Consider the following 17,435-nt stretch of genomic DNA (forward strand, 5'->3'; position numbering starts at 1 on the left):
AAAATGAGAAGAAAGATTCCATATGAATAATCCCTAATAAAAGTTTATGGTTCAAAATAACTGCTGCAATTCATTGAAAAGGGTAACTAAGACAAACTGCATTAACCCCTTAACTGCCATGGAAAAAGTACAAGATTCATTTCCCAGTGCCATAGTTTTTCACACATCAGGTGCACGTAGTTAGGCGATTTATTAGGGGGGAAAAAGTGCAAGTTTTACTTTCTAAAAACTGTTTACTTTCACAAAATAAAGAATAAAGGAAAAAAATGAATACACAAAATTTAATGTTTCGAGTAAAAGTACAATAAAAAGATGTAAGTATAATAAAAATGATGTTTTTATAATAAAAAAGATCCCTAAAATGGAGTTTCGATCAATTCATTTTTAGACCAGTACAGTGTAATATCAGGTTTGAGTGTTATACATTGTGAAATGCCAAAAAAAACATATATTTCTTCTAAACTGGTTGAATGCCATGATTTTGTTCTGGATTTTATGTTTGCAAGGTGTTGGTTCATATACTCGTCTACAAAACGGTTAGTTTCAGTAACAATATGAAGCACAAGCAGTTCATCAAAAAATAATTCAAAAAAGATAAATGGGTTTGATACATCCATTATATCTTTCTTTATTCCTGGAACCTACTACAAAAAGTAAACGAAAAAGGGAGGACACAGAATTAAAAAAATACGTTTTACTCAAACAACACCAGCCAATACAGCACCGTCATTACTTTCACCACTTTAGACACATCTTTCTCTCCAATTTCTCCCCACACTTCTCTGAAATAGTATCCTCCTTCGCATACTTTGTCAAAGTCATTGTGGTGTTACATTCCAAAGCTTTGTGAATAACTTTACAGGTAGAAGCGCAAAGCAAATGATAGTATTTTGGAATGGCATATATATATGCCAGGGGCAGTTAACGCATCGGCTGAGCAAGGTGTGTGTGTATATATATATATATATATATATATGCCAGCGGCAGTTAAGGTGTTAATAAACATGCAAATTTCAAAATGCACTGATATATACATTCACGTATATCTTCGGAAATTTTGAATAAAGATCTCTAATTTTTGGAGGTATGCCTAGAAATGCATCTACTTGTTGGTAGAATTTTGATGACGACTAGATGGGGTAAAATTTTGATAGGTCATAATTCCAAAAATTTTTTTAATTAATTCATATTTTTTTCCAAAAAGTTATTCAAAAACAGGAATTTTTAAATAAATCACAAAAAAGTATGAATTTTATTTGGATTAAACCTAAATTCTGAATTATGCAAGAAGAAATTAATTAAGTTTAATTTAAAAGTCAGTGTTCTTAAATATATGTGAAATTCAATTAACATTGTGGGAGTCCAAATCTTGTTTGCTAATTTAAAAAAAAAAAAAAAAAAAAAAAAAAACTGCTGCTGTGGATTTTACAAAACTTGGCATTTCGGCATAATTTGCGGCAGAGAATCGAAATACGGAAAAAAATTGGCATGTTATTTCAGAAGAAATTCCAATTTTGTGTCAAAATACACATTTTGAAACAATGCTATACATAAATCTAAGGCATGCTTTTGAGAATGAAAACCGCAAGTTGAATTTTGTCAATTGGCTGAGCAGAATGGGAGGATACAGAATGGCTCCATTTTTTAATCAGTGTACATAGTTTTTAAAATTCTCATCTAATTAAGAAATGCACAGTTTTAACCTGAAAGTTGAATTAAAGGGCTTACAGAATATCGAATGACAAAACCTCCAAGAAAGGAAATTTCCCACGCCTTGCAGGTGTTCGCATAAAAGACTTTGTGCCACACTGGATGACAAAGCTTGTCAGCAGGCCCGCGAAGACAATAAGTGCAGGGTTGTGTCGAGCATGACGGCTCCGTGTCAGAAAACCGCCGGGCAGTCATTAAAGCAAGCAGAACATTTTGCTGCCTGTCAGAACAGGATAATTCTAGCCTCTCGCTGACCTAATCTGATATAGGAGTCCTCGTGGCTATGCTGGTAACCAGATTCGCCTGGGCTAACTACTTTCAGATGACCACTCCTGGGGTCGACTAGGACTGGCAATCCCAGAGTACTGGCTAGATCAATATCTAGACAGCTTCAACTTCTGGCAAAATAAACTGTTAGTGACTAAAACCATCGTTCATTTGGTGATTCAGGCTTGGCAGGAAACAGACTGTAACTGTCTTGTCTGCCCCTTCATTGTGGGGGCGTTACATGGTCAGATATCAAAGGTTACCCTAGGGAAATGGGCTCCTGTTGGTCAAAACTTGGGTACGGTCGATGTCTAACTATGACCATGTTCTGTGTGAAACATTTAAGTCCCCCTGCGTAGACTGAGGGTGGTGCCTCCTCAGATGGCCTCAAGCGGCTGGGGCAATTTATCCATGTAAAGGCTGTCTTATGCATGCCAGGTCTAGATGCCCCTTCCTTCTGGTGCACAGTGTTATTTGAACGCCCCCCCCGGGAATTGACTCAGCTAAAACCTGGGATGCTACTAGTTATAATTTGTATCTAGGCTGTCTAGGCCACAGGGGTATAAAATCAGTCTTCACGGGACTAGAGTCATTGCTGGCAATGGCTGGTTCAGGCTCGGCAGAGACCATATGGTTTGTCTTGTCTGTTCTGTTGTTTGGAGCTATATAGTCAGATATTCATGGTTGTCCGGGAACACCTCCGCCGGCACCGTGTTCGATAAATTGTTTAATCCTTTTTGTTATACTGTTGCAACTGCAGTAATTTGTGCAACATTTATCTTTTATATGATTTTCTTTTGCCGACTGCTTGTTGTTATTGTTATTTTACATAACAAAAGGTAAGCACAGTTACATATTATGTTAAACTTAAATCAAATTTTTAATTCAGAAAAACGATTTGAGCATAATTACTCAAAAAATGTTTACCTATCATTTTTGAACCATTGTCATATCCTTGCCCGCATAAATTACTAATGCCTAAAACATTTTTCTCTTGAAGTCTTTTATGAGAATGTTGTTAGTCCTTCACCTGTTGTATCTCTTGCAAGACAAAATATTAAAAATGTTTCTTAAATAATCACGTCTGTATTTTCTAAATAAAGATACCTCATAGAAACTGATATCTGCTCTTGATGGCTGCATCACGGGTACAATCAAGTAATTGATCTTATTTAATTCGTTTTATATTATCCCACAATATGCTAATTGTTTCATTTTAAATTTTACCTCCAAGGTAAAGAAGCATATTGTTTTGAGTTTCATTAATGTATAGACATGATAGAGGCAAATTTTATGATCATTTCTATACACTTAAAAAAAATAACTATTTTTTTTTTTCGAATTATTTGTTACTGAAACCATCAAAGGCTAAGTTTCGTTTATATATAGTACAAGATCAGCTCAGCGTATGCCAAAAACCTGCAAAAAAGCAGTAACTAATAAAACTAAAAGCAATATAAATAGTATAGATCTTGTGCATGAACTGCAGTTTTGGCAAACTTTTGGAAAATATGTAACATCACCAGTTGAAACTATATCATTGTCAACAACATAGAGGTAGGCAGAAAAGAATTTTGGACATCAAACTCGGAGAATTTTTTATGCATTACTGTAATCACAATTCAAATCTTGTCATAAACAGCACCGCAAACAACTTACTCGGTGCAAACTTATTAGATATGCAATTTTTTTTTATTTAAAGAAAATAGTGTTAAGTGGTATATTTGTTATCCAATGTGTTTAGTATATTATTTCACTTTGCTTGCATTGTTATTTTTTGGTATAATTTTTTAATAAATATGTTTGAGTGCGGGTTTTAAGAAAGCACAAAATGTTTTCACATTTAGAAAAATTAAAAGAGAAAATGCAATTTTTTTTATTATGTTAATAATACTTCACTTTAAGTGTTAACCATAAGCAGTTTCTTTTTAATAATATCGTCACTGCATAAAGGCGCTCGCTAGACATTTGCACGCCGCCGCCGATTAGGCTTGGCGCGGGCCTGCTTGCCAGGCTGTGTAAATGATAAATGCTCGACAGTTTAATGGGGAAAAAATGTACATACTAAGTTACAAATGTTTTCAACGTCAAAATTCCCATAAATGACAAAACTTCATTCTAGAAATCCAAAAGAAAAGGCAGCAGTATATACATAGCTTATGCACTTTAGTTCACATATTTTATTGCCATTGTGTCAAACATGTGATCTTATAAAAAGTAAATCAAAAGTGCATTTACATGCGTATTAATTATTCATACTACTGACAACAGTATGACACAAAAAGAGATCAAATGCTTAATTGTGCTATATATTGTCTCGCATTTTACATAGACACATTATAATGGGTTGATGATATACTTAATGAAGCAGCATGAAAACAGTACTTTAAAAAATTAATAACAAGACACCAAAAATAAACCTTCCATTATACAGCACTTCCTACTGAATTCACGTCTAATATTTCATGTTACATAAAAAAATGAAATAATTTTTTCTGGAAAGGTACCTGGATACATTTAAAATTAAGTTTTGCTTTTCTGTCATTTTTTGGTGGCAATATGTCACTTTTCTATATAAAAGATTTTTATGGCAACTGAGACAAGCTTTTTTCTCTTCAGAGCTACAGAAGCCCAGCTAAATATTAATCTGCCTAACATCTGTTAATGTCACTTCATTCCTTACGGGAAAGGATTTATTTTCAATCTTCTTCTACCTAATAAATTATATTTTCATTACAAAAATATTGATCTAAAAGAGAAAGGAATATGCAACAAAAATTAATTTGCTATTTTGTTCAAATTTCAGAGGGGATAAACACTATTGCATTCAAATACTAGTACAATGAAATAGTATTTTGGCTTTTAAAAAATATGTTAATATATTTTATATAAAATCAGAAGAGCAACTTTATGTTTGGCATAGATTTAGTCTAGAACTGGTTGCTTTGCCAAGGTCATCATAAAGTTGTTTATTTCCTAATTTTATGTTTACTTTGGTGTGCTTCTCTTCTGTTTCAATTTTTCATATAGTTTTACATTCAGCAGATTAATCTTCTAAACAAATAGTATAGAACAATAATAACCTGTGCACAAATTTTCTACTCTCCAAATATGACAGAGCAGTACTCAGTTGATATGCATACAAAATTAATGTCGCCAAATCTAACTGGCTTTTGTTATTCTGCAAATAAGCTCGCATCTAGGGAGGAAAACAGAATCAAATATTTTTACATGCATTTATATACCTGAAATTACATAAAATATTTTCACTCAAGAAATACATACCTTTTATTTGATAAATAAAATAAATCTCAGAAATATACAGCAAATATCACAACAGATATCTGTCAGCTTAAAAAAATATGCGGCAGTTAAATTTTATTTAAGAGTATATTATTATTTTATTCAAGGACTTCTCATGAACAATATTAGTTTTTTTAAGACACACATATTTATTTATATAACAATCAGCTATTAAAGGTTGATGTGAATCTTACTAGTGTCCCTTCTCAAAATAAATACTCTCAGTCATTTGAACACCAAATTAATTGGCAGAGACTGAACCATGGCACTAATGACTGTTAGCCCATTTTACTGTCTGAGACCAAGATGATAATGTGCGTTTCAATACAAGCAAGTCAATTATACTACTCAATCCTAGGATAAATATGCAACTGCTGCAAAATTTGAGCCAAAATAAATTTGGCTATTAACCATTATTGATGCAACTTAATCAGACCTTGAATAAGATACACATCTTTTGACTAAAAACAAAGAAATCAACCTATCAAAGCATACACAGAAATCTAGAATCTCAAGGAGGATGAATTTTCCAGAGAAAGGAACATTTGTCTCTCTCTTTTTAGCTTGCTCTGTATAATTAGCAGCCTTGTTTTTATGCATATATAGCTGGAAATGAGCATGATTCCTCATCTATGCCGACACGCTTTACAGACTCAAGAGCTGAAAACAATGCTGTTGCCCAGTTAAAATGTTTTTCATCACATGCAGCTGAAGGGAAATCCACTTATGAAATAATATTAATTGTCCTCAGAGTACTCTATTTCTGTGTCTTCAAATGGAAAAATTGTATCACTTCACTTAGGTTTTATAACATAAATGAGGAGGAAAAGTTATAATCATAGAAGCAGACAAGTTGATAGGAATCTATACAAAACTCAACACTGGCCAAAAAAGAAAACACTCCAGTGACTGTAATCTGATTCAGAAACATATACATAACATTCCTTCACATTGTCTTTGGATATAAATAATGCTGGATGAAAACTGTTGCTGCTAAACTGAATAGATACTAATGGTTTCAAACATTAACAGGCATAAAACATTAACATTAATTATGCATTAAGAAACATTAATTATTTAATCAAGCTAAACCTAAATTTAAAGTGGATCCAAAATTCAAAAATTGCTTTATGGGCTGTCATTTCATACATAATTTTATTACATAAAATTAGAAACTTGAAATCATTTGCATCGATTATGCTCCCCCCCCCAAAAAAAAAAAAAACTCAGCAATCACAGAACTGAGAATTTTGCTCAACTCACTGCCATACTGGAAATATGCAAAGAAATGTCTTTACATGTCTTTAGAAACATTTTTCTCTCCACAGCAAATTTCAATTCTTTTTTTAACCTCAATTAAATGATGCAACTTTTGAGCACAATAGAGAATTTTTCCAGAATATTTCTGCAACTGAATGATGGATACAGCAACCCAATTGTAAAGAGAGATTGTTGCTGATGCTTGAAAAGACACTATCACCTTTCATAAGCACCTTAAAATACTAGTGAAAAATTTAGCAAAATATCATTACTCTTATTTCATTGAATTTTCATAAAAAAAACTTGAAAATGTTTACATAGTTATAACATAAAAAATGCATACTTGCCAACCTATGACACTCAAAAATCAGATTTTTATAAGAAATCAGGAGAATTTTCACAATTCACCTTTCTCGCAGACATAACAAAAGATGATAATTTCTAAAACTATTTCTCGAAGGCATGTGTACTCACACAACTCGGGACAAGATGAACGAAATTACTAAAGAACATCCAAATAACAGCCTTGAGCTTGCTTTGTGCTCATTGGCTAATATATGCCAGATGACATGCAGTGGAGCTCGATGCCCATTGGAGAACTGGAGAACGACGTTTCTGGATACGTATGCTCTCAGTCACAAAGAAATTCTCATCTGATTTACAAGGTTTTGTTTTACATATAAAGAGAAAATTCATTTGCTTTCAGATGTCCAAAATTACTTCCCTTTTTTTTTTTTTTTTTTTTTTTTGTTTTGTTGTTGTTGTTTTTGTTCATATAACAAAGTAAAGCCAAGTTCCATAAAAATCGTGAGACATTTTAAGAATAAGAAAAAGTCAGGAGAAATATATTGTAAATCGGGTTGGCGGGAGAACGGTCGAAAATCGGGAGTCTCCCGCCTAAATCAGGAGAGTTGGTAACTCTGAAAATGATTCAAATTTTAACAAATTTTGCATCTCAATAAATCAAATGAGCTCCATAATGGTCATTTAAACGATTTAAAAATTCAGAAATTCGATTTGGAAAAAATAACAGTTATTTAATCCCCATTTCTTTGGTGCAACCAGTAAGTAATACAGTATGTACATACCCAGTAAGTGATACAGGCCATAAAGCAAATTATTTTTTAATTTCTACATTAGTATTTCATTCATTTTAAAGTTTTCTACACTAGTACTTCATTCATCTTTAAGTATTCTACATTTTCAGTATTAATTAACATAGCTATTCATACTTCTCCATGTTTTGCTAATTCCATTACTATCCATATTGGAGAATCAGAGCAGATACCAATCAGCTTAATTATATGTTGATGATCAAACTGCTGCATTATATCTGAAAGAATTAATGCATTTTTATACATTTTCTACAAGCTGACTCTAACTGAATTAAATAAAGAATGTATATATTTACATGCTTCTTCCAGGAATTTTTCTCCCATTGATTCTTCACTTTCCACCTTACATGTTTTCACAGCTACTGCTAACATATGGCCATCCTGATGGTTTAAAAAAAAAAAAAAAAAAAAACTATCATACATTCCATTCCATAAGGATAAAAATGAAACAATGCTTAAAATGTGAGATTGAAGCTCAATTTTGCATTTGTATTTTTTACAAAAAATAAATCTTTATCTGCCATCAAATGACTATACAGTTACACAAAAATAAAATACAGACACTTTTCAAAAAAGCACTTTACAACAAAAGCCTTGAATAAACTAAATGTAATAACTGCATCACAACATAAACTACAATGTGGAAGTAAAACAAATAATGGCATGAGTTGAGAGTAACGTATATATATGTAGAGAGAGAGAGAGAATAACAATAACCAAGATATAAAAATTCTGAAACATAGTCTACAATCAAATTATTTACCACACACCCATTTCTGGTGCCAATGAATTTCAATCATGATGAAGAATCTGGCTCAGGATTACTTTGGAGGGAATGGATTTTTATTAAAAAATTGCTCAATGTCAACCCTTCAATATGCTTCTTTTACCCAAAAACCTTCAGATCACCCTAATGAATTTACAGTATGCTGTATCTATTATATCATGATGTAAATACATCAGGCGGAAATTAAACTACTAAATGCTAAATTTGGTTATTAATTAAAAAAGTATTAATATAAACTAATATAATGCAACTGATAATTAATCCTTCAGGTTAAGTAAACATATTAAACTTTCAGGTAGGAATACTTTATACACTCAGGAAGTATTATTAATATTCATAACTTTATTTTTCATAATACTTTTTTAACTTTTTATAGAAAGACCTATATAATGATTTCTAAACAATTTAAACAAGAAATAAAATTATTTAACAAAACACGAGTGTGAAATGGAAAGATGATGCATGGTGAGACTATATAGAGGGTATTTATGAAATAAATGCATATATGGAATACGGTAAGGAAATGACTCAAACAAATATGACATAAATCTCTGCATACATTTAATTTTTATAGTATTGTTTTACTTATTTACATGTTGCTTTGAGAGTTATGATAATTTTAGGGCTTATTTTGCCTTTAACTGAAGATATGGACATTTCAACACAACTTTTTATTTCTCACATAGAACTGTAAATATTTTGATCCTAACTCCAACAAAGTTTAAATTGTAAAAACGTTCAAGTAGAATGTGAGATATGGGCAAAAACACATTAGACGAGCCTTGGTGAAACTTTTTCTTGCTAAGATAGCAATAATTAGCAAATTACGTGCCAGCTGAGCAACTTTCTGGAAGATGTGGGAAAATCCACATTAACCTTCTAAAACCGGACTGAAATTCTCAGAATATAGCCTTCAGACCGGCGCGATCCAAAACAGTTTTGCCCCCTCTTTGACAATTTCTTATGAGAAAAGTCGTTAGTCCCCCTCCATAGATGCAGTAAAATTTACATGTTTGTCGGACGCTGTCCCATAGAAGATGGGTTGCTAGATTTGGGTTTTTTTCGATGATTATTTTTCTTTCATTTAAATGAAGTTCTAAATAAATGCATAAATAAATATGCAGTACTGGATGCATATCCAGTGCACTATTTAATTAGAACAAAATGTATGCAATGTTTACATTTCACTCACTATTTCTGATCAATCTCATAAATAATTTGTGAATTTTTTAACTTTGTTTTCACTCTTAATTTATATTTCGTTTTAGAAATTAGAAAACGAGAACAAAATTTTACAAAATATAATAAATACAAACTAGCTTTGTAAGTCTGCAGGCTGGAATGCGATTTTTAATAACATATTTTCATTAACAAAATAATGGTAATGACTAATTTAATGCAATAATAATAATAATATTTATTACCATTAGACGATTAGAATGAGATTCAATACAATTAGATTTTGAGATGAACTTACAGCAATAATAAAGCTTTACATAACAATAACAGAGATTTAAATCTGTCTTTTTTCGATAATTTTGTTATTATAATATAAAAAAGAAAATCCGAGATACATTGGTTGCATTTCATCACTTAACTTTAACAAATATTACATTGGACTCTCAGGCAAAGGAGGTATAACTTTAACGAGAATTTTTCTTTGTAAAATTGGCTTTTGTTTATGTTAGCAGAGAAAAAAAAAAATCTGTGACCTATACATGCAATCATCAAAAGTATTTTTTAGAACAGTTTTAAATGTTCATGAAGAATTAATTATACATCAATTTCTTTTTATAGGTAGACATTTCATCTAAAATCATCGTTATAACCAAAGGTTGAAGTCTATTTCATTTTCAACGAATATTCTATTCGCACATAATATATTTTGTAATTTATTTTAGAAAGAGTAATCTTTCACGTTTTCAAAAGAATATGGAAATACTGGGTGTTGACACTTACAATGTAGTAAATCTGTTTTTCATATTTCTTCCAGTAATGAAAATGATTACCCTGGAATATTTTCAAAGCAAAATTAAGAAAAACGTTTACGCCAAATTTTGCATAAAGTATCTTCTCATGTATTTTTTTATTTAAAGCATGAAATTTTCTCTTTGAAAATATAAAAAATCATGAATGGAGCAACCATCGTAATATGAAATAGTGGAGAAAAGTGCAATACAGTTTATTTATTCACAAATAATCCCCTCATATGCATAAGTTATGCACTGTCAATTGAGAAATGCAGGTTAGTAAATTAAACCGGTTATTTCAATACTTTTTCTTTTCAGTAGAGCGGTAAAGGTGGCTGAACACTTGTAGCTCACTCACCAGGCTAAAGGGTTGGATTGATGGTTTTTGTGTAACGTAAATGCAGCCAGCTTCCCTTAGAAAGTCCTCTGTGAAGGCATCCCTCCCCTTATACAGGTAATTGTTGTGTGCTTTGATGTAATTCAGTAAGCGAACAAAATTAATCCAATCAAACCCGAAGAACGGGTTGATTACATGTGGAGTTTTCCACCAGGAACATAAATGCGAGGAATTTTCTCTTAAAAAAGGTTTACACGAAAGCATCCATCCCCTTAAGCAGATAGCGTTCATGTGCTTTTCCGGAATCCAATCCTAATTCTCAAGTTGACATACACCTTATTACAGACAAAATAACAAGCTTTTTTAAAGATTTTTTTTATTAACTCGTCTGAATTCCCTTTATCTCTTGAGGAGTATAAGAATTTCAGCAAATAAAACTAGTAACGTGAGCTTTACTGATATTTAAGCACTTTTTGGCAGATCTCATCCTAAAAGAGGGTTTAAAGATAAATTGATTTTATTTAATTTACAATCAATGAAAATCATTGAAAGCAATCATTGAATGAATGAAAATCACTAAAACTATTATGCATTCAATTGTCTCTTATTTATCTCCTGATAAATCAGACAATATTGCCTACATAATAGAAGCACTTTGAAAGAGTTAACAATTCTTAAGGGTTTTATGCACTCCAAAAAAAAAAAAAATGTCAAAATAAAATCTTATTATTCATAAGTATAAAAAGGAAGTAAACGATAAAAGCAGTTTTAGCTATTTTCTAGAAGGGCATTAAATCTAAAAAATTAATCTATTCTTATTTGCTATGATTAAAAAGCATTAAATCTGGTAAGCTTAAAAAGCGTGCAAAATCACTGACATTTTAATCATAGCAAAATCAGTAATAAAAAATTTAGAGATGGCCTCTTATTTGATTTTCAAGTATATTGGCGTGAGACGAAACCTGCGGTTTTTGCCAAAATGTAACCAAACTGATAAGAAGAGGGAAATAATGCGTAGCCAGCGGCTATTCTGAGCAACGACAATGGACCACCCTGAGATCTACAGATAGGCGATTCTCTAAAATAGGGAGGGAATGGATGGTACGACAGTTGTACCAGAGCCGGCATTAAGGAAGGTCATTTTCCTGGTCCAACTGCTGTATCAGCTGGCTTCAGAAAGTTAAGTCCCATGACCAATTTTTCTAGAAGCTTTCAGAATTCCATACTACACGACATAAATACAGCTCTGAGACCCAGTTAATCAGCTAGTCTTTGTGGTTCAAAGAAGGTCAGTTGTATAGTGTTTTAGTTTATTCTGTGAATGATTAAGAGATTTTATGATATTCCTCATGTGCTAAGGAAGAATTACTTAATATCTATGCTGTTCTTAAGCTATTTATAATGATGTGTGTGATTATTTAAAGAGGCAGCCATCAGCATGCAGCCTGCATATCACAAAGGTATCAGAAATAGCAAATAATAATGTGACTAATCCTGTAAGCAACCAAACTGTACCCTGTACCAAACTTAGCAGGAATGGGGAATTAAAAATTTTATAATTCTGACGTCCCTAAAATGTGAATGAATGAAAAAAGAAATCTGCCTCATAATTTTGCTTTAGTTTTTATTTTCCTGTTTGTCTGACTTTTCCCAAGGCCACTCTTAAAAACAAAACTGGTTTTAATGTTATTTGACCTTCCTCAAATATTCTCTTCTGCTATCAATGAAAATATTAAGTTTAAACAATACAATAAATAATCTGAAGAATGAGTGCAGAAACAAAACACATAATAAAAAAATGAGACAAAATCGGAACTAGAAAAAGGTTGTGGTCTATAAACCAGGATTCAGCTGTAATAAAGCACAAGGCACCAAAATTTACTTCATTTGATACTGGCGGAACACAAAATCTTCTGCTCTTTATTTCATGAAAAATCAATCATAAATTCAAGTTCTTCAAGTAAAATAAATATTGTTTCTTTTAAATTGCTTTCTTTTAAACTTTGCACTGCTTACTCAACAAGGTCCGCATGAATTATGTATTCCAGTATTTCATACAAAATAAAGATAACATTTGTTGTAATTTTAAATTTTTTACGAGTTTGACTACATTTTTATCAGATAAATTTTTACTCTGTTTATACATTTTTATCAGGAAACATTTAAAAGAAACATTGCATATATATATCAGCTATTACATAATATACTGTTAACAGCTTCCTACTCTTTAGAACAATAACCTGTTCTCAATAATTAATTTTTAAGCAGATTTCCTTCATATAAGATAAATTTATAATGTATGAGACAAATTTTGGTTATCTGTCTTTTGTTTGTTTAGTTTGCTGCCATGGTGGTATGGGAACCAGCTGCCCTAGTCTTAAGCCTAGGTTAAAATGCTGGAGAAGTCATGGATTTCTGTTAAGTGTGCAGTATCTTTGCAGCATGAAAGCACTTAAAATGCTGTCAAGCTGAAGTTCTTTTGAGAGGTTGCAGGAAAGGGAACAAGAGTGGGAGACCCTTAGATACATCTCAAGGGATTCACTTTCAAAAGTGGGATGAAGCAAAGCAAATCCATACTGTCACATATAAGGTGCCCAAGGCTTACTCCAATGACAAGTGCAACCCTTGCACTCTTCACCATGATAATCTTCTTAGACTTGATTTCATGCAACTGTCAGACACATAAGATAAATTAACAACAATTTATAACAAAAAGAAGAAATCCTGTTTCCTGGCATGCATCAGGATGTTTTTAACACCTTTAATGTTTTTATAATATTTTTTTTATGTATCTTCTAAATCTGTTGCAGAAATTTTATTTCCTTTACGTTTTATTTAGTCTTAAATACTTTAACAGTTAGAGATAGCATTAAATGCGAAATAATGCAACAGTTATGAATGTTTCTTTAATCATCACGTTGTTTTTGCACTACATCTTATAGCAGACTACAGTGAGAAATTCTACTGACTTGAGAAAGAAAGGCAGAATTAAGAAACTCCAATGAATCAAATTTTCAGTTTCGTGTCATATATAGCATATTTTTTACACAATATAATCTATAAACATATCAGGAAAAATAAATCGATAAACTTCAGCATTAGAAAACCTGCACTTAAATCAAAAGCACAAAAACTCTAAATCACACCACATAGTACACTCTCTTAAATGACTATCTGCAGTCTCAGATAATTTTGGTCTGCTATGGAAATGGTTGCCCAGTGAGGTGATATTCAATACTTATGTTTATGTTATCAAAATTAATGGCCATTTTTGTGGTTGACTTAAAATTGTCCTGAGAAAATTCACTGTATTTGAATCTTAAAGTTCATGTTACTGCTATTAATTGTTTTAATAGCTCCAATATATAAACAAAAAAATTTTCATTAATTCAATTATATAACAATCATATCATACCTTTGATATGTATGTACCTTTATGCACATCTCCAAACTGCCCTTCTCCAATAATTTCACCCAATATAACATCTGTTCTCTTCAGTTCATAATCCTTAACTGCAATACATATAATAGTCAAAAACATTTCATATAACAAAACTCAGTCATGTACTGCGGTGAACACGATTCATTAAGTAACATTATGCTTTAATATGTAAAAAAAATTCAAACCTATTTTGACGGCTATGCATGAGAATAACATACAATATGCTAATAATATGTGCTATGTTTCTTTCCTCCTGCTAGCTCCACGTAAGTAGTGAATGCACCTAAGGTAATACCAAATAACACAGTGAAGAATTGAGGAGATGCTCAATTTAGTTAGTGAATGTTAGTGGGGATTATGTTCACCTGTAGTGTGCATAGCATCATTAACAGATGTCATCAAACACTATATATATGCTTTTTCACTGAAGAGTAAAAAAGTACGCTTAAGTTACATATATTTAGCATGTTGAGTGCTTACGGCCATCAAATGAATGAATTTACATGCAAAAACTAAAATCTGTAGCAAGCATCTCCAATGACTGACTGAGAAGGATGATGCTTTAGTTATTTTTAGCAGCTTAACTGTGATGATGCACCCAAAATCACATATGAATATGACCTTCTTGAGCAGAAGAAATAGAAAAAATCTGTAGCAATAAAGGTTTGGAAGATGAAAATGACAGCAATTTAAACCACTTCTGTAAGTGCACAGCACATACAGAATTTTCCATAAACTCAATTCACTGAGACATAAAAATCACTGAGGGGAATTAACATCTTAGGCTTTCCCCTCCCCTCCCCAAAAAAGAGGAAACAGAAGAATATATTTGCCTTGAAACAATGGGAGCAAGTTTGATTATTAAGCCTGTTGACATGTATTTGGGAAACACAAGAAGTTATTCTATTCAGAATTTAAAAAAAAAAAAAAAAAAAGAAAGAAAAAGAAAAAAAGAAAGGGAGACATCGAAATTACAGTCAATTTAAGAATAGAACCCATATAATTGCATGGAGAAATAAATATTTAGGCAAATTAGAGATTTCCAAGCAAACAGCAAATGATCAAAATACCAAAACATCCAACACAATACGAATAAATTACTCAGGTAAAATTTTAGGTACAGCTTCACAAATGAAAAACTATCTGAATGCTAATTTAACATTATTATTCAAGATGTAACGAATAGTGTTATTCTACTACATAAGATGAAATGTCTGACATTCTCCAAAAACTGTGATGTGAGGAGAAAGAAATAAGAGAAATAGTAAAATCAACAGTGTTTCTAAGAAAAAGCAATCCCCCTCCCAAACAAAGCACTGCTAGTGTTGAAAGATAAGGCAGAAAATACACAAACTATAGTAAACCAATATATAATATGTAAAAAAACTGCTTCTCTGTTAGTAGCTTGATGACTAAAAATACATCAAGTACATATTTCATTTTCTTAGGTTCTCTGCAATTTATAGGATATTTTACAACATTTAAATTAATTTTTTAATTTAAAAATTATAAAATTGTTATTTTACATTATTTATTTCTGAGCGCATAAAATAAAAAAAATATAAATACAGAAATGTTTTTTACATATAAAATTCATGTGCAACTACTATAAATGAAGGAAAAAAACTTCCCCACTCCATGTTTAAAATATTTCTTTTCACATACAATATAGTGATGTAAACATTAAATAACAACAAATTCAAAAATAGTTCCAAATTATGCATACCAATTGGTGTTGAATAATCACCCTCTTCTTCTACAATTTCTGCATAATCTTCTAGGAATATAAAAATATTCCAAATTACAACAATTGAAGTAAATTGCAATCAATATCTCTGACAAAAGATAAGAAATGCAAACATTTCAGGTCTGAAAATTATGCAGTAGGTCAGGTTCAAATATAATACACAAAGATTAGTTACTTGATATGAATTTATCTATTCATATCAAGATATTATTTAAGTACATTAAATAAAAAAAAATTACTTAATATTTTGAGCATAGTTCTTAACAATGCAAAAGTAAAATAAACACACACCTTGAAACTTGCCATTTTATGTACAGCAGCTAATCTAATATAATTCTTTACATTAAATGAAGATCAAGTGCAAAACTTCCAAAACTGTAACACTGTCCCAAAATTGCAGAGAGACATAGTAACAACGGACTGCTGGTATTCACCAGCTCTGGCATTAAATACATCAGATTATGTATCGCAGTGGGAAATCATTAATGTTCCCTTTCAGTTGTTCCTCCTTCTATTAACAAAGTGCACCTAACTTTTATTGAACAGGCTTTTGTGTTAAAGCTTTTCCAGTCCACAGAAAGTGCAGTTAATAATTGCTAACAAACCAGAGTGCATCTTTAAATATGGGCCAAATAAACACTCCAATTTTAAATACCTAGATAATTCATCATGAGAAAGAAAGAAATGCCAAAAAGGGCCTTAATATTATGAACTGATGATTTTTATTGGCCACTGCTGCCAGAAAATCAGATTGCTTCTTAAACTAAGGCGGAACTCTTATTTTACAAAAGCAAACTACTAAATATGTGCATAAAACCAAGAGTTCATCAATAAAAACAATACAGTCAAAAGTCGTTAATCCGGACTCGTCAGGACTTCGGCGATTCCGGATTACCGATTTTTCCGGATTATAGATCATCAGTTTAAATCTCGTAAGATGGCATGCAGAAATTCTAAAATTAAAAATATGAAACCGTAATTTATGAAATAAAGAACAATTATGATCTAAAGGGTATCAAAATTTGCAAAAAGAAAAAGCTTAATATTTATTTGTTTACTTTATTAAACATTTATTTTAATGTAAGTTGTTTAAGTTTTGCTTTGTTTCATGTGATAATACTTTCTCTTTAATTCTATTAAACAGACATAATTTCTTGTTCAGTTACAAAGTTCCGCTGTTCAAGTCCTATAATTGCTGTGTCAAGAACACTGACTAATTTGTCAATTGAAATTTTTTCGTTTTCAATAACCTCTGTTACTTTTTTTCGCTATCGGAAGCGAATTATAATGACCAGGAACTTGTTTTAAATCATATCAAAGATGGAGCATATCGAGATGAAATACTACATTTGGTAAGGAATTATAAGCCAAATAAAAACATCTGCGCTGAAGATAAGGATAGTGCTGACAAATCAACTTCCAATTCATTACGCGCCCGCCGCGGCACGGCGTTCCCCCTGCCGAGCAGCGTGAAATTGATAAACAGATTTCGGATTT

The 17,435-nt window shown here is 31.5% G+C and overlaps 1 protein-coding gene across 6 annotated transcripts in view; it reads right to left on the reverse strand.

Moving 5' to 3' along the window:
* The window catches only part of LOC118192492 (focal adhesion kinase 1-like), a 194,109-nt gene that overhangs the window by 38,719 nt on the left and 137,955 nt on the right, over positions 1-17,435 (reverse strand). For 5 of the 6 annotated variants that reach the window (XM_035363487.2, XM_035363484.2, XM_035363489.2 and 2 more), the window contains 5 exons: positions 15,918-15,968; positions 14,165-14,262; positions 7,952-8,036; positions 7,773-7,873; positions 5,061-5,176 (listed from right to left, as the gene is read on the reverse strand). In XM_035363487.2, coding sequence (XP_035219378.1) covers positions 5,061-5,176; positions 7,773-7,873; positions 7,952-8,036; positions 14,165-14,262; positions 15,918-15,968 — 451 coding nt within the window. The remainder of the gene's footprint in view (positions 1-5,060; positions 5,177-7,772; positions 7,874-7,951; positions 8,037-14,164; positions 14,263-15,917; positions 15,969-17,435) is intronic. The other variant, XM_035363485.2, reaches the window with a different exon arrangement.

The sequence above is a fragment of the Stegodyphus dumicola genome, chromosome X1 (assembly GCF_044657685.1).
Source record: "Stegodyphus dumicola isolate Sdum_Otavi_A_Nest chromosome X1, ASM4465768v1".
Classification (NCBI taxonomy): Eukaryota; Metazoa; Arthropoda; class Arachnida; order Araneae; family Eresidae; genus Stegodyphus; species Stegodyphus dumicola.